The sequence below is a fragment of the Pantherophis guttatus genome, chromosome 13 (genome assembly GCF_059756535.1).
Source record: "Pantherophis guttatus breed Tessera chromosome 13, ASM5975653v1, whole genome shotgun sequence".
NCBI lineage: Eukaryota > Metazoa > Chordata > Lepidosauria > Squamata > Colubridae > Pantherophis > Pantherophis guttatus.
Genome location: NC_142075.1, coordinates 3,820,069 through 3,838,051, shown reverse-complemented (window position 1 = coordinate 3,838,051; position 17,983 = coordinate 3,820,069). Strand labels below are relative to the sequence as shown.

The 17,983-nt window shown below is 47.0% G+C and overlaps 1 protein-coding gene across 1 annotated transcript; it reads right to left on the bottom strand.

Moving 5' to 3' along the window:
- Window positions 1-547: 547 nt before the first annotated feature.
- On the bottom strand, window positions 548-14,945 carry CLN6 (CLN6 transmembrane ER protein). Its single transcript, XM_034435485.3, has 7 exons — window positions 14,341-14,945; window positions 12,777-12,891; window positions 11,052-11,150; window positions 8,470-8,658; window positions 7,581-7,636; window positions 4,846-4,971; window positions 548-3,377 (listed from the first exon to the last, which is right to left on the bottom strand). The coding sequence occupies exons 1-7, from the start codon at window positions 14,439-14,441 to the stop codon at window positions 3,086-3,088; spliced, it is 978 nt and encodes a 325-aa protein (XP_034291376.2). The 5' UTR covers window positions 14,442-14,945; the 3' UTR covers window positions 548-3,085.
- Between the last annotated feature and the right edge of the window lie 3,038 nt (window positions 14,946-17,983).

The window sequence follows — 17,983 nt, the reverse complement described above, 5'->3', positions numbered from 1 at the left end:
CCAGGTTCTTTTCATGTGTGGTCCACTAGTCTCCTCCATTCATGACTTCAATTTGCTCTACCCAAATGCATTTTCCATGCTTTGCATCTGTCCATGTTGAAATCCATCTTCCTGATTTTTGCTTATTGTTCCTACTTGTCATGAGATTCTCCTGAATCTTGATATTGTTCTCTAAGTTGATTGTTATCTGCTTATCTTACGTAACCTGTGTTATTTTCTGATCATCATCCAAACTCATTTATATTGAATAGCACAGCACCTAAGATGGAGCTCTATTGTGCTCCATGTACGGTCCTTGGTGATCTCTGAGCTTGGTTGCGGTACCTACAGTAGGTGGGCAATGAAACATCTGCAGGAAAGTAGCCAAACTCAGAGAGCACCAAGGACTTCACAGCTCAACCCTGAGCTATAAATATTCTCTTTTGTTAGTAATCCCTGTGACACCACCTTGTAGCCAGATGTAGGGCTACTGATGTACATTCATTGGATAGGATTGTCCGAACAGCTGTCAGCCTTCCCATATAAACCAGACAGGAAACACAACCAGAAAAGTTAATTCTACTCTTTTATTATAAAACTAGATGAACAGATTCTTGCAAGTCTGATAGTACAAATCTCTCCGGTTCCTTAACAACTACAGAAGTTAGGGAGGGCTCCTTTCTGGGCCTCTTTCTCTTTCCTTATGCAGCTGTGAAGCTATGCCAACTCTTGCCCGATTGTTTCCCAGGCAGCCTCTCTCTCTCTCTCTCTCCCCCACATCGAGTGGCCGCTCACAGATCTCGCTCAGAGCATAATATACTAGCAAAGCCTTCTCGGATTTAGCATCCTCCAGAATTCCTTTCTTCCTCATAAAATTTTATTAAGAGTTTTTTTGAAAACATAAACTAATGCAACATAAAGAGAAAATGAAAGAAAGCAAAAGGAAAGCAAAAAATGCAACAAAAGAAAAAAGTTAAAACAGAAAAAAGATAACACAGCAGTGACCTCTGATATTCTTCACAGCAGTTATCAGTACAATTACATTTTAACCTCTCTCTAAAGTTACATCACAGTACTCTTCTTCCTATAACCTATCCTAGCTAAACATCAAAACCATAAAAAAAAAAGGGGGGGGTTTTCTTTTTTTCAATTTCTGCACAAAAATTCCCTAAGAGGCATCCTGTCATCGATAAATATGGATAGCAGTGACTTCCACGCTCCAGAATGGTGAAGCTGTTCCGTCACAAGCGGGGAAACTTTGTGCTACTAAACAGAGACAGCTCACTATTAAAAGGAAGAGACTCACTCTAGCCGAGCTCTGTTCTTGCCAGAAACGTCCATGTTTCTCTTAGCAACAATCTGGGCATTGTCTACCACTGACTTCCCAGTGAATGACTTTCTGGGCTGCAAAAGACCTGCTTTAAGTTTCAAAGTACAAGAATAGCAGCAGCATCTGAAAAGGGGTAAGAGTCAAGATGGTGCAACTGTGTGACAGGTTGGGGTCTTGCTTAATTAACTAAATTTAGTGCATTTGTAGACCAGTGAAAGGGGCTTTGATTGGGTGCTCAGAGTCCTCTTAACTTTTTTTCTCTCTCCCTGTGCATATCCCCCCCCCCAAAAAAAGTGTTCCAGGGAAGACCCCCTCAACTTTAAAGGATGTCTCTGCACTTCTCCGCTGGGGAGAGATAATTTGCTAATAGGGCGTCATCCTCAAAGCCAGGAACTTCCATATGGGGGACAATAAACTATCTATAGGTAGTCCTTGACTTACAGCCACAATTGAGTCCAAAATTTCTGTTTGTTTTTGGAGACATTTGTTAAGGGAATTTTGACCCGTTTTACCATCTTCCTTGCCAGAGTTGTTAAGGGAATCACTGCAATTGTTAAGTTAGCAACACAGTTGTGGACCGTAACTGGCTCCCCCCATGGACTTTGCTTGTCAGGAGGTCACAAAAGGGGATCATGTGACTTCTGGACAGTGCAATCGTCATGAGTCAGTTGCCATCTGAATGTTGATCACGTGACTGGGGAGAGGCTGCAAGGGTTGTGTGAAAAATGGTCATAAGTCCCTTTTTAAAGTGCTGTTGTAACTTCGAATGGTCACTAAGTGAACTGTTGCAAATTGAGGACTACCGGTGCAGGGCCGGCCAGCCTCTTTCCACGTGGCAGCTGCTCCTTGACCCTCCTTTGCAGCCTCTTTGTTTTCTCTCCTGCAGGTTCGCTACTCCTAATCTCACGTTTGCAGCACCTAATGCAATGCTTTTTGCACCCCTGACCGAATCTCTCCCTTTTCCAGCCATATCTGCCACTTGTGCATGTTAGTGAGTGCAAAAACAGGAGGCTGGAAGTCTTTTTTCCTCATTTCAAAATTCACTAGACTTAATATTATCTACTTGCACCGTGAATCTGAGGAGGAAACAATCAAACTAGCTCTCAAAGAACTGAATGCAGAGACTTAGCAAGACTGAGCTGCATGAAGTAAGCAGTTCTTCACCTCTGCATAGATTTCCACCCAACGTAGGAAGGAAAATGCAAAATGAGGGAGACAGGTTGAACCACAGAAGTCACACGGGGTCTCCTGGGCCCTCTTCTCCATCCAACATTCTGACAAACTCTACGTAGACCAGACACGTGGGAGCTTCATCACTTGAGACTTTCAAGAAGAGATTGGAGTGCTACTTGTCAGAAATGGTGTAGGGTCTCCTGCTTGAGTGGGGGGGGGGTTGGACTAGATGACCTACAAGGTCCCTTCCAACTCTTAATCTGTAAATGCTGTATCACAGAGGACTTAAACCATGGAAAAATAAAAACCCTGGTGCAAAAGGAATGTCAGATCAGCGGATTGGGTAGATTCTCACTCGGGTTCCGAGTATTCTTCCCGCAACCACATCCTCTTGTTCTAGCCTAGGGCTCCCCATGAAGATTGATTTGGGAGGAGGCCCCAGTTTGGGTCTTCCAAAGGAATCCACACAGAATCAGGCTCCTCTGGATACAAGAGCCATGAACGGGAGGAAGGCCAAGCCAGCCCTTCCTTGGCCACCACCCAAACCCTGCTGGCTTGCCCAAAGGATCCACCCCGTGCCCCAAACTAAAGGCAGCCACCGCATCAAGAGCTCTCGGCCTTCGCGGAGGGCAGGTTCCTCCAGTGCAAGGTGTAAAAGGCCCAGGGTTCAGGAACGTAGATGATGCCGGGATATTTCTTCCGGAGGATCTGGTCATTCCAGAGCCAGCCGATCCAGAGGGCCACCAGCCCCAGCGTGAGGATAAAGGAGTAAAAGAGGAAGCGGCCGTTGCTGTCCATGACGAGGCCCTTCCGCTTCTGGTGCATCACCAGCGCCACCAGGGCGAAGGTCGTGAAGATGAAGAGGGTGAAGATCTGGCCCTCCGTCACCAGGTACCTGCAAGTGAGAGGGACCACAGGTGGATCAGGATGGTCTTCTCAAGGGGGAAGGAGGTGTAGCTGCCCTCCAGAAAGGGGGGGGGGTTCTGCATGGGGGATGGGTGGGGGGAGGACAGACCTGGTCTAATTTGACACGTTCATCCCACCTCATCTCTTCCCCTATACAGCAGTCCTCGACTTACGACCACAATTGAGGCCAGAATTTCAACTGCTAAGGGAGGTATTTCTTAAGTGAATTTTGTCCCATTTTACAACTTTTTTTTTGCCACCATTAAGTGAATCACTGCAGTTGTTAAGTTAGTAGCATGGTTGTTAAGTGAATTGGGCTTCCCCATGGACTTTGTCTGTCAGGTTGCCAAAGGGGATCATGTGATTCTGGGATACTGCGACCGTCATAAATATGAACCAGTTGCCCAGTGGCCGGATTATGATCACGTGATCCTGGGGATGCTGCAACGGTCGTAAGTTTTTTCTGTGCTGTTGTAATGTTGAACCGTCACTAAACGAACTGTTGTAAGTTGAGGACTACCTAAAGCTGTTTTCAGCAAGCTTTGAAACTGACACAGCAGAAATATTCTTGGAAGGCTGCCAAAGTCTACCTCTACTGCCTCTGGCCAAGGGTCCCGTGGGAAGGAAGCCTCCTTTTGGGGCTTGGAAAGATGCCAGGAGTCAACCTGGGAGAGACGGGGCTGGTTAGAACAGATGCCAGTGGCTGAAGGGACACAAGGAGACCCCGCAGATACTAGAGCACCAAAAGGAAACAGAGAGCAGGCGTCCATCCTGCCCCTCCTTTTTTTTCAGGATGTGTTTTAAAGTTTGAAAAAGGAAAGAAACAGATCCAGAGTTTGAAACAGTCTCTGTGGATCAGTTTGGCAGGGTTCCCTTTTCCCACCCACACTTTGCCCCCACAAGATAAAGGATCACTAACTAGAATTGACAGATCCTTCTCTTAACAGCTTAAAAGGCCGGAGATCAATCTGGAGCTCTGTTATCCGCTGCAGAGGCTTTTCCTGAAGGCCTCTGACAGAGAAATGGAGGCCGGCAGTGACACACGCAAGTGGCGACAAGCAGCTGCAGAACTGGGCCAGCAAGGCCTCCTGCTGGGTAAGGATATATATATAGGATATAATATATATATATATAAAAGACCAGGTCTTCTTTTTGGGGAAACACAGTAGAACAATTAATTAGTGGAACAGCTGTTATCCAGACGTTGTGGGGGCTCCATCACTGGAGGTTTTTAAGAAAAGATGGGACAGCTGTTTATCCAGAGTGGTCCAGGGTCTCCTGCTTGAGCCGGCAGTTGGACTAGAAGACCTCTGAGGCCCCCTCCAGCCCTGTTATTCTATGTTCCACTTGGGATATTCCAGACACAGATGTCCGACCCCTGAGATACCAGCTGTCTGACAAGCAGATACACCTGGCTTGATTTTGTTGCCTTCCCGTGCCACCTTGGGCTCACTTACCAGTAATAGAGGCTGCTGGGCCCAATGAGGAGTAAAGCAGCCACAGGGATTCTTGGCTGCTGTTCTTTGCAGGGTATGAAACAGCCAGAAAAATAGATGCACAGAATGAGGAAGAAGGGGATGTACCTGTGAAAAGAACAAAATTGCCAGAGGTTGTGAGGGACAAGGTGGAAAAGGGCCTCCTGCTGTTTTAACAGCTCCTTTCAGTTCTCCTGGCTTGGCAAGTGGACAAAGTAGCTGCTTAATGGCCTGAAGAGACATTCGAGAGAGCCTGGAAGCCCTCACCCTCTTTTGACCTAATAAAAATACTACTTGGTTCCTCAGTGTCTACATCCTTGAGTATCTAGTGTTCTTAACAGTGTAACCAAGCTGTGAGAGAGACCTATCTTTTTCCCTTCACCGTCTTTACCCCTCAGAAATACCCAGCCACTTTGACTGGACATTTAAGCCAGAACAGGAATCCTGCCAGCCTACAGTAACCATAGACCTGTTCTCACTTGTAAGAAGAGAGCCCCTTTCATCTTGGGTGGCAGAAAATAACCTGGAGGAGTGTAGGAGAGCCTTTTCTGACCGACCCCGTTGATATTTCAAGACAGTTGTATGACTTGAATGGTCAGAAAAGGCACTAACTCAATATTTGTCAATCTTATCAGCTTGAAGATGTGTGGACTTCCAACTAGCAGAGCTGATTAGGGAATTCTTGAAGTTGGAATCCACACATTGTCAGAGCTGCCATCTTCAGCTTAATGCTTTGCTGGCATCCTGCCATAAATTGTTAGGGAAGGGGGGAGGGGAAGTAAGCAATTGGTGTATAGAAGGTAGAGATGAGGAAGGGGGAGGTGAGAACTGGCCGATTCCAGCCTTCAAGGCTGCAGCAGAGCCTGGGAAAGGAATGTGAATTGTACCAAGTGACATCAAATAGCCAAGCGCTTCTCAAAACACCAATACGGAATGCCCCTGGACGACAACAGACCAGTCAAGGGGGGAGGGCCAGGGAGAAAGGGGAAATGCTGTAACATTTCACGCGGGAACTTTAGTTCTAGCCTTGCTTTGTTTGCAACCACCAATCCTTAGTAAAAGAACCCATCACTTCAATCAAGTGGAGTTGAGGGTCTTTCTTACCTAGGGACCTAAGTGGGGCAAGCCTGACACACAGCTTCTAGCTGCTAAGGTTGAGAAAGATTGCCCTAACAGATCCCTCCTGATTCTTAGCCACTTTTTCAGTTCTGTAGCTATCACCTTTGGCTGCTCACTGGCTTCCCGCAGGCAAAAAAAAGATCCTGTGGCTTTAAGGCACTGACCCATTAAAATTAATAGGATTCTTAAAGCTGCAGCAGCAACTTTTCCTTGGGGTCATGTGGAGAGCTGGAAAAAGAGGGGCCGCTTTAGTGAGTCAGAGAGTGCTGGGCGAACGCGCATCCTGTTTGGCAAAAGTCCAGGCACTTCTTCTTAATGAAAATAAGGGAAATAACTAGGCTAAGAGCTTGAAACACTTATTACCAATCAAAAATATGGGGAAATGCAATAGAAACAGAAGATTTAAAAAAGCAACCCTGCACAGAAATCCTTGATTTAGGCTTTGATAACTCAATCAAAAACCACTTTTGGCCTGTTGTATCCCTCATGGTGTCAGCATTCTGATGCTGCCATAAAAAGACGAGGCTTGACTTTTCACCTACTTATTTTCTCTGTAGATAATATCCCCTAGGAGATGGGATGGGAGGGGGGAACATTCCTGTGGGGTGAGGTCAGAAGCTGGGGAGACTGACTTGGAAGATGGCCAATGAGAAGATGAGAATTGGGGAACGGAAAGGGAAGGGTATGGGGGTCAGAGGGTTAGTATCGGCTATGACAAAGTTTGAGATGACATCGAAACCTGACACATGGTTCTTCCGGCCCACCAGAGGGCACAGGTAGGTGAAGGCCTCCTTGGTGGAAAGTCTCACCCAGCAGCAACTCCACAAAGGGGGGAGCAGGAACAGGAACTCAGGTGTAACCAGACTAATTATTAAGGTTTTTAAGAAGAGACTAGTCACTTGTCTGAAATGTTATAGGGTCTCCTGCTTCAGCAGGGGCTGGACTAGAAGACCTCCAAGGTCCCTTCCAACTCTAATATTCTATTATTATTCTAATTCTTGGTCAATTAAAATCTTGTTACAAAGATGTCGAGTGGTGGGGAATCCACTGTGGTTTATTAAAATGTCATTATTTATTTATATTAATGCATTTATTAAATGTACCTCCAATCTTCCCAAGGAAAGCAGGGCAGCATCAGGTGGCACAAAACCCTCCGACAGGCAATATGACAACAAATCAAATGCATGGAAAAAACGCAGCCAAGCAGACCAATATTTCAGGATGTGAAGAAAAGGATCCCAAATTTGATTCCAAGACTTTAGGCTCAGGAATGGCTGATCCTTTTTTGGCCGTTTCTCCTCTTTGTTTCAGAGTAGATGTCATTGTGCGTTTTTGTTCTTGGGAAGGGGCTGAATATTTTGCCCCGAAGGAAAAACTTTTAAGAAGGAAACGAAATGAACTAACCCTAAAGGAGTTTAACACAATGAGTGGCAAAACTCCAAGGGAGGCACCTGAGCTGTCCCATCCCCAGCAAATGCCGGCGTCCCTCATGATGCCCAACCGCCCGTCTCTCGCGCCTGCTCAGCCCACAGATGAGGCCACGCTTCTTCTGCAGCAACAGGGGAAGGGAGCTGGTTCCACCCGCAGCCAAGACTCACCACATTGAATGGCCCAGGTGCTCATCGTAATAGTACAGCAGTTCAAAGGAATCAATCTGGAAAGGAAGGAAATGGAAGAGTCCAGAGAGCGAAGGGGCCCAGCGGACAGGCAGCAAAGAGCTCTGCTAAGCATGGCTGTTTGTGACAGATAGTCCTCAATTTATGACCAAAGTACCGCCCAGTTGTAATTTATTGGGGTTGTAAGTCAAGGCACCATGTGACCAAATTCGATTTTACAATAATTTTTATGATGGCCATAAAGCATGGCCCCTGCCATTGTTAAACAAATCAGGTGGTCGTAACTGAATCCAGCCTATCCAATGGCCTTTTCCCCCTCGGCCATTTTCTTTTGCAAAAGAGCAAAAAAGTAGCAAATTGCAGTCATACGACCATGGGATGCTGCAATTCATCAGTAGCTTTTTAAAAAAAATCTAACTTCCAAGAGTTGTTAAGTGACCAGTCATAAATTGAGGACTATTTGCAGTTAAGTGTTGATTGGGTCCCATTTGTTTTTGATCCCATAAATTGCCCAGAGCTGTCGCTTGGGAGAGATGGGTGCCATATTAAATCATTTGATAAAATAAATTAAAAGATGATAGAAGATAAGATAGATAATGATGATAGAGGATAGATTAGATTAATAGATTAGATAGATGATAGATAGATAGATAGACAGATAGATAGATGATGGATGTTAGATAGATAGATAGATGGATGATAGATAGATAGATGATAGATAGATAGATAGATGATAGATAGATAGATAGATAGATAGATAGATAGATAGATAGATAGATAGATAGATAGATAGATGGATGACAATGGACAGACAGACAGAGACCGACCAGAGTGTCAGGAGCCACAAGCAGAGTGAACCAGCCTCTCTCACCAGGGTCTCCGGTTTGAGATTTTTGATGATTGGATTCTCTCGGACGGACAGGTGGAGCTGGTAGCCGCTGAAGATCAGTCGGTGATTGACAGAGTCCCCCACCAGGTGGATGCTGGCCCCCATGACGAATATGATGATGCAGAGATACACCATGGAGCGGGGAAGGGCCTTGGGGGAGCGCTCCATCAGCTGCACACAAAGCAACCAGTCTGAGGCCGTGGAGTAAAGTCAGCCCCTTCAGCCCCCCCCCATTCCCTAACTCCATCAAGCAAAAGCAGGAAACCTTCTGCCCTTTCCTTTCCCAAGAGGAATCCAACTCCCACAAACACAGTCAAAAACTGTTCCTGAGATAAAGTCTCTGCAGAAGTGTGGGTGCCTCGACCTAAACCCCCTCCTTGGAATAGCAGTATCCCCCCCTCCCCGCCCCCCCTGCAGAATGGAGGAAGTTCTCTGTGGCCCCCTTTCCTCTGAAACCGCTGTGACAACCCAGTTTAAGGGGATGCGATGGAGAAGCTGCTGACCCAGGGCTGCCCTAGAGATCACACCAGCCCAATTCAGCCCCTCTGCTCTCTTTGGCTTTGTCAAAAAATCAGCCACAAGTCCCATCACGAGGAGGGAGGGACCGGTGTCTAAATGACAGCCTTCTCTCCCCTAGATCTTATTCCGTGACTCACTCAACCATCTTTTAAACAGTGGGGAAACTGATTTTCTTGGATTAGTCACGAAGAAGAAGCCTGACTGAGTTATATTCACGGAAATGTTGCTCGTTCAACCAAGGGATGTGGCCTTTGCTCCCAGCAGCACTCTGAAATATTGCAACCCCTCCAACATCTGTATTAAAAGGGGGGTCTGGCCCCCAAGTTATAGGACAAAGTACGAAGTAAAAGCATAACAGTTCCTAAAGTTCAAACTAGGGAAGGAAAAGGAAAGCGATCTGACCCATAGATGTGTGTCCTAACCCAAAGCCCCCTTCCAACATTCCTCCTTTTCCAAACATTCGGGAAGAAACATGTTTCCTTCCTGAGAACAAGCAACTGCCTGCCTTTCTTTAAAAAGACAACTGGGGTTCCTAGGCAGGCTGGGGGGGCTGCACAGTCTGGCTGGGAGAACCCCTCCAGTCCCCTTTGAGGCCCCAGGAACGCAGCAGCGGAGCCCTTCCTAAAAGATGGTCCCCGTGATGGTGGGACAATTCTTCTCTCCATGGCAAAGACACGGTGCGCCTGGCAGTTTCATCAAATGAAGTCGCCTTCCCACTTTGACCCAAGCTTGGAGGAGGACCTGATGGCAATAACACCCCCACCCCCATTTTTAAACTACAAAGCATTCTGAGCTCTTTGGCATTTTCAAGGGTGGGTGGGTTTTTTTTTTGGGGCTCACCTGTCTCAACTTTAAGCTATTTTACTGTTTGCAACAGGTGTATGCCAAGTTTGCGTCAATACCCTGAATTTGAACATATAAAGTAAACCTTATCTGTTGTGAATTCCCCTATGGACTTGGGCAGAAGACAGTTTATAAATGTCATAAATCAATCAAGGATTTGAAGCTGCTTAACCCTTTCCTTTCCTGATCATGTGAAATCTAGACTTGGAAAGGTCTTGCTCCTCCTGCAGCCTTCCCTGGCTGGGTCTCCTTGGAAGATCAACCAGCAACATCAATCGGTCGCAGCCATCGGGATGATGGGTTTGTAGTCTAAGCTATTCACAGACATATAGATGGCCTGCAGGGAGGCCCCGCCCAAAGGTTCTGCTTACGGAGCACTTTTATCCCTGATTCCAACACAGGGAGATGACAATCTGAGTGGAACATCTATCGTCAATCACAAGCTTCAGATACTTCAATCTTACCCATTTATTTTCAAAAGCTTGTGTCAAAACTCATTGTTGCTGACCAAGAGTAAACGAACACTATAGTAAGGCACAACTATCTTGCAAATTGGAACAAGGACATCACAATGTATGATTTCCAGGCAAGGAATTATACTGTCCAAATTCAAATTTGGGACTGACAACTCCCCCAAGTTGGCTTCTTCTCTCCCCCAGCACCAGAATTTAAGAGCCTGGGGGGAAAAAGATTGATGCATGATGTGTTTATCGGGGGTGTCAAACTTGATTTCACTGAGGGCTGTATCAGGGTTGTGTTTGATCTCGGTGTGTGTGTGTGTGTGTCCAGGGGGCATGGCCATCTTAACGTCATTTATGTCGATGCCTGTGGTGGGCTGAGCACTCTGCCAGCAAAAATGGGCTCCCGAGCTCCGTTTTCACTGGCAGAGGGTTGCAGGAAGCCGTCACAGCCGAAAATGGAGCTCAGGAGCCCGTTTTTGTGGGCAGAGGCACCGTGGGCCGTCCTTCACTGTTTCCAGGGCGGCCCCTGGGCCTTGAGTTTGACACCCCTGATCTAGATCAATGTTCCTCAACCTTGGCAATTTTAAGATGTGTAAACTTCAAGTCCCAGAGTTCCCCAGACAGCGTGGATGGCTAGGGAATACTGGGACACCCACACATCCTAAAGCTCCCAAGGTTGAGGAAGACTGATCTAGATGGTTTTGTGCAAGAAGAAACCGGAGAATCCAGCAACTATTTTACCTTCAGGAGAATAAAGGGTGTGATGACATTATAGGCCATGTGAAAATAATCCCCAACGCTCGGCCTGTTCAGGGGAAACCATTCCAGTGGAAGCATGATCTGCAGAGGGAGACACACAAAGAAAAAGCTAGAAGCAAGATAGGGGAGACTGTGCCATCCCTTAATTATTGGTGGGCTTTCTGTTGCAGATTTTTGTCGAGCTTGGCTATAAAGGCCATCTTTGCTTGCTGATATTTTCCTCTGTGTGTTTGTGTGGCTGAGACTGAAAGAGAGAGGGAGGGAGGCAATGTCAAATGCCAATGCCAAGAAAAATTAATCTCAGAGCAATGCAAACATCCTAATCCCAAATCTTCTTTGCAAAATGCAAAGTACAGGATAGGGAGGAGGATTTGCAAGCCACAAACAGCTGACACTGAAAAATTAAAGCACTACCATCCTTACACGCATATCAACCAAGAGGCATATTTACATATTTGTAGAACATACACAATTCTGACCTCACGCTCAATGCGTATTCAAGAGCTGTACTATTTATGTTCATGTGAACAAGGATGTCAGAGGAGGATAAAGAGATCAGACTGAAAGTGAATAATTCTTGATTTACTTCCAGGGTTTCTTGAAAATAAAGCTGATTCTGGAAGCTTTGTTATTATCCCTTTTAATTAAGCTTTGTTATTATCCCTTTTAATTTTCTTTCAAATTAAAACAATTTTTAAACATTTTAAAATGAGAACGGAGCAAATGGCCCAGCTGGACATTCAAGAGGAACAGCCTTTTCCCTCTGTCGGTGGGAAGTGGGCTCGGCAGAAACCCCTCCCAGCATGAACCGGCTCCCCACCCACCCAGCCACTCTGCTGCCTCTGTCCTGCTTGCAGTCCCGTGTTTTCCCTCCCGGGTAAGAGATGACAGAACTGAACAGATCTGATGCAATTTGCAGAATGGCAGAAGAAGGGAGATGCTATTTCAGTAGCAAGAGCAAAAGGCAACCTCAGCCGGTTTCATTAGCGAGTGGGAGGGGAAGGCCACCTCAGGGCGAGGGGAGGCAAAAAGGGGGCCAGGAGTGTTTGCAGGCGGGAGCTCCCTTCTGGGGAAGGGCTGAGGAGTTTGTGGCCCTGTTGTCAGCTGCCAACTTCAATGGCCAGAGTTGTCATGCAAGCCGAATTCACGCATCTCAATGGAGGAAGCAGCACGGAACTCTTGAGAGCAGAGAACTCACATGGCTGCCTGAATCCAAAATGCTAAAGCCAGGATACAGGCAGTCCTCAACCTATGACCACAATTGAGGCCAAAATGTATGTGTTCAGCGAGACATTTGTTAAGTAATTTTGTCCCATTTTACGACCTGTCTTGCCACAGTTGTTAAGTGAATTGTTGCAGTTGTTAAATTAGTAACACGGTTGTTAAGTGAATCCAGCTTCCCCATTGGGATTCTGACTTTGCTTGTCAGAAGGTAGCAAAAACTGATCACATGACACTGCAACTGTCATAAATATGAAGCAGCTGCTAAGCGTCTGAATTTTGATCACACGAGTGTCAAAAGACATCAGTCACTTTTTTCAGTGCTGTTGTAACCTTTGAATGGTCACTAAACAAACTGTTATAAATAGAGGACTACCTGTATTTGGGAAGGAACCTTTGTTTTTCTGTCCCAGGGCATCTTCACCCGCAACTCCTCTATCTCCTCTGAACCCTTGAGGCAAATCAACCTCATCCCCAGGTACTCACCATGGCGATGGGCCGGCCAAAGTCCAGGACCCAGTTTTGCAGGGTGAAATAAAACCACAAGTCAAAATGGAAGCAGGAATCCCTGCAAACATCATCCTTGAGGATTGCTCCATGCCTGGGAGTGAAAGAGGGAAGGCAACGGATGTAACGCCAGAAAGTTAGGCCAACCAACCAACACAGACACAAACTGAGGCAACGGTATCTTTCTACCACCCTCCCTGTTGAAGGTGGCATGGCAGCAGGCTCCACACCTGTTGACTAATAATTAAGTCATTCTCTGTGAACTGCATCTTGGCCTGTCTTGGCGCATCCCAGAATGCAGGTGTGTCAACCTTTGGCCACCACAGACTCACCTTCCTCAGAAGTTTCGGCAGGATTAAAAAAAAGATCAAACAGCAGCCATGGGGTGTGATGAAAGCTCCATCACATCAAAATGGCCTTATCTTGATTTTATTTTAACCGTAGTCTGTGACACCCTTCCCTGACCCAAAGACGCCACAAGGATCTTGGGGGGGGGGGACCCATTAATTTAAGACCCCTCTTTGTCTCAAAAAGTGGCTGCAGTTCATGCATATTTTAAGATTCTCTGATTTTTCTAAGGACACAGGTTGCTTCCTTCCTCCAATTAGCCCACTATCTTGACTTTAAATTCAGAATGTCTAACCTAAGATGGTTAAACAAAATAAGGAGTCTGGCTGTGCCTTTTCAGACGAACCGCCACGTCTGCCATTGTAAATGGCATCATAAACCTTATGGAAGTTTTCAAGAAGAGGCTGGGCTGCCATCTGTCAGAAATGGTGGAGGGTCTCCTGCTTGGCGGGGCTGGACTAGATGACCTACAAGGTCCCTTCCAACTCTGTTCATCTGTTAAATGCTTCAACCGCCCGGCATCCTGCATGCCTTAAAAACGCTGGGAGTGGGACGGAGGACAGGGACCGGAGGTGCCGACCCAGAGCAGACTGAGGGGTCCAAGGAAAGGAGGGCCAAACCCCTCATGGGGATCCTATGGGACCCTCGTGGGCTGCCCAATGTCCGGAGCCCGTTTTCCTGCAGCCTCCGGGAAGGGCGGGAGGGCGGAAGCAGTCCGGGGGTCGCGGGAAGCCCCTCCGGCGTTCCTCAACCTCAGGCGCGGGACTCCAAGGCCCAGAATCCACAGCCAGCAGGCGCCGCTGAGTTGCAGTCCGCAGCCCGGGAAAGTCCCTGAGCGCGAGAAAGCGCCGCTGCAAAGCCGCTCCGTCGGGGCTGCGAAGGGGAAGCACCGCCGCCCAGGATCGCCCAGGGAGCGCCGGGGGCTGCGGAGCGAAGGGTCCTCGGGGGCTCCGACTGGCGCGGGGCGGCCGCGGGGACGGCATCCAGGCCCGGCTGGCCCGCAGCTCCCCTGGCTCCGCGTCGCCCCGCAGGGCTGGGCTGCAACGGCCGCCCCGAAGGACCGCCGCTCGGCTGCGCTTCTGCCCGGGAAGCGGCGCCCTCCCTGCCTCCCTCCCTGCCTGGCAGGGGCTGGGCCGGCGTGGCGAGGGGGCAGCGGGGCAGCTGCAGGAGGGGGCCCCGGGGGGCAACGGAGCACCTGCGGCCGGCCGGGTGGCGCCTCCTGAGGGAGGCCGGGAGTCTCTGGGCGGCGGCGGCGGCGGGAGGCTCCCTTCCTGCGGGGCTGCGGTCGCCGTTCATGGCCTCCGCCGGTTGGAAGCCGCCATGCGGGCAGAGACGCTCCGGCGGGGCGGCCGGGACGGGCTGGGGCGGCCCCGGCCTGGCGGAAGGTCTGCTGCCCCCTCTGGCCGCCCGGCCTCGCCACAGCCCCGGCCGCTCCCGCGCTCCGCCCCGAGCCGAGCCCGCCACCTGGGCCGCCCACAGCCGCTCCGGCCCCGCGGCTGGCCGGGCGGGGGGAGAAGAGGAAGGCCGGCGCGCTCCGGACGGGCCTTTCGTGGGATCAGCGCCCGCCCCAAAGGAGGGGAAGGCAGGAGCGCCAGCCCAGCCCCGAAGCCCCCGGACGGAGGCAGCAGCCGCGGGCGGCCTGGTCCCGCTTCCCCGGCTGGGGATGAGCTCGGCCGGGAGAGAGGAAGGGCTCAGAAGACGCTCCGCGGGGAACGGCGAGAGGGGCCAGGATGGGATCGTTGTTTTTTTAATACAAACGATGCTGGGCTTCAGTGGTCTGGAGGACTTTGGTATTTGAACGTTGATATTTTATGGCGCTTTCTTAATCCGGACAAAACGTTGATAAGTGTTGCAGGTCCATGCATGCGATGCCGTACAGTAAATACATCATTTACACCCGTCAAAAGCTCAGTAAAATGTGGCCATTTGCTTGGTTCCTACAGAGTCATTTGCCTGCAGGCGGCCAGGGAGTATAGTAAGAGTAGAATTATTGCAATCATTCTAATAAGAAAGAGAATCATTGAAAACTTCAGCTCCAAATCCCATCCAGCCCTCCCTGGTCTTGCGGATTGGGTCATTTTTCAGAAAGGTGAAAAGGGGCAAAGGGATTGCCTCTTCCAAATCTGATCCCAGCCAACAAGGAAGAACTGGTTGAAGAAGTAAAAGCAAGAGAGCTGGGATAAAATATATCACGGCAGTGCTTAAAATATGACAAAAAAACTAAATTGGGGTATGTAGATTTCCCTGGAAACAGTTCCCAAAAAGTGAGGGAAGTAATAGTGGGATGACGGGGACAGAAATCCATAAAGGGAGAATGGAAGGGATGGGAACTTCTTAAAAATAAGATATTGGAAGTACAATTTCACACCAGGACGAAAAAGGGAGGTCATCTTGGGTAGCCACTATTAGTGCACGTGATAGTTTTGACTGAGCTATAAGATAAAAGGGACATGTTATATGAAATAAAATATGGGAGAAATCACTAGAGAAATATACTAATGAGTATATCTGCAGAAAAGAAGTCAGCAACATTAAATCTCAGCATAATTTATGAACTTAAAGCTAAAATTCATAAAAAGGATTTTTTGGCTATTCCAATAGTAAGAGATAAAGAAAGATGTAGGCTTGCATAAGAAACACCAATATTATTTCAGCAATACCAAATTTGCCTCCTAACCACTTCCACATGCTTTGGAAGGCTTAAGTGCCTGCTTAATCTCTTGTACACATAAAAAAAGTAATGCAATCGCACCGCAGCTCAGACAGGGACCTGTGGGCATACTACCCAAGCAGCTTACTCTCTTCACATCCCTCTCCAATCTACTCTGGGGGTTGGGGGAGAAGGAAGAGAAAAAAAGAGGAATTTCTGAAGGCTGTCTCCCCATTGCATGACACTTCCACCCCCCCACCCCCCACACACACAAAGCAAAGAGATTAGAAAGGGATTGCATGAGAGGCAGCTGTTTGCTCTTCTCCACATTAAAAGGAATACGATTGCACTGGTAGCATGGAGCTGGGAGTCATGAGTGCACTACACAATTTGCAGTATTCTCTTGAAAGCTGTCCATTCTGTGCGTGTGAGGGGAAGCAAGCAATTTCTGTAGGCAATCTCTCCTTTCCCCTGAGCCTTTCCTGCTGCAGGCATGATCATACTGCTTTCAGTGCGTATTATAGAAGACCAAACAGCTTAATCTCTTCAGATCTTTTTTGAGATCTTTCTCCAATCTCTCTGCTTTGTAAGGGCAGGGGAGGAAAAAAGCAACCCATTTTTGTAGGCAATATCTCCTTTTGCCTCCTTTTACTATGTTTTTCCGTTGAATTCAGTTAGGCAGGAAAGTGTTTTTGGGTGGAAAAACAAGTAATGGAAAACTTTCACCTTCCATATATTCATACGTCAATAATAACAATAAATAAGACTGGTACCATCTAAAACCTGATCCAGTGACCAAGAGTTTTCAGCCAGTTACACATCTCTTACTTTTATGATAGTTTGCAGCAGCAATTTGTGGTCCAACCTCCCTTCTGATTCAAACTTTATTCCTAAGTGATAAAACACGATGGGCCAAACAGGAGCAAGTACTGACAGTACTCTGGCTACCTCCCCATTCAAGGTATTCTGTTGCTGCCAGGAATGAAATCTGGAACAAACTGGGTAATACTGGCTTATTCATATAGCAGATTGAGAAGGGTAGAGATTTCAATTGTATGTCTTGTGCTTGTTTTTGGGATGTGTACTTATAAATAAACCAATATTTGAGTCTGCTACATCTATAGCACCACCAGAAAAAACACTTTTGTACAATCAAAAATCTCGGATGAAACTATTGATTTAATGAAAAAATGATGGACAAGGAAGAATACCAGAAGTTTCACTAATAAACTGGAATATGTTGAACTTTGCAAGACCATAAGACAATGTATCCAAGAAGAAACATGTCAGTTTAACGTGAAGCTTGTGAAAAAGACAATTGAAGAAAAAAACAGGATTAATAAAGGAAAATGCAACCTTATAAATACAAGAAAAAGGGTTTTGCATTAAAATGGGAAGATTGTGTGTAGAACAAGACAGGAAATGTTAAAAATAATTGGAAAACTATTCAGAGCTATACGAAGATCAAGATCACTCAAAAGTAACAACACCCACAAAAGAGGAAATGCAGACATCCTAGTGGAGGAAGTACCAAGTACCATAAAAATCAATGAAAAATGGCAAAGCTTCGGGAAATGACAGTGTTACGGTTGAAATGCTAAGTTTAGTATCACAAGGTACTAGCAAAAGTATACTTGAGATGCTTCAGAGAAGAAAAAATACCCAATGCATGGAAAATGCTGAAGTGATTCTTATACACAATAAAGGGGCCCATGATGATTTAAAGAACTATTGCCCAATAAATCTTCTCTCAGTCATATGGAATAGAATAACAGAGTTGGAAGGAATCTTAGATTAGGCAGGAAACCCTACACCACTTCAGACAAATGTTATCTAAACTCTTCTTAAAAACTTCCAATGTTGGAGGCACTAGAAGTTTACAACTTCTGGAGGCAAGTTGTTCCACTGATTAATTGTTCTCACTGTCAGGAAATTACTCCTTAGTTCTAAGTTGCTTCTCTCCTTGATTAGTTTCCATCCATTGTTTCTTGTTCTTGTTCTTACCTTCAGGTGGTTTGGAGAATTAGTTTGACTCCCTCTTTTTCGTGACAACCCCTGAGATATTGGAACACTGCTATGATGTCACCCCTAGTCCTTTTTATAAGACTAGACATATCCAGTTTTATCCTTGAGTCCCCTAATCATCTTTGTTGCTCTTCACTGCACTCTTTCTAAATCTACAAGGTTT

Bases quoted from the DNA above. Each gene is read 5' to 3' on its own strand.
- CLN6 (XM_034435485.3), bottom strand. From the start codon at position 14,441: ATGAACGGCGACCGCAGCCCCGCAGGAAGGGAGCCTCCCGCCGCCGCC. The intron at 12,892-14,340 runs GTGCTCCGTTGC...TTTCACTCCCAG, and splicing joins CGCCACCCGGCCGGCCGCAG to GCATGGAGCAATCCTCAAGG. The intron at 11,151-12,776 runs GTGAGTACCTGG...CTCCCTCTGCAG, and splicing joins TTGGCCGGCCCATCGCCATG to ATCATGCTTCCACTGGAATG.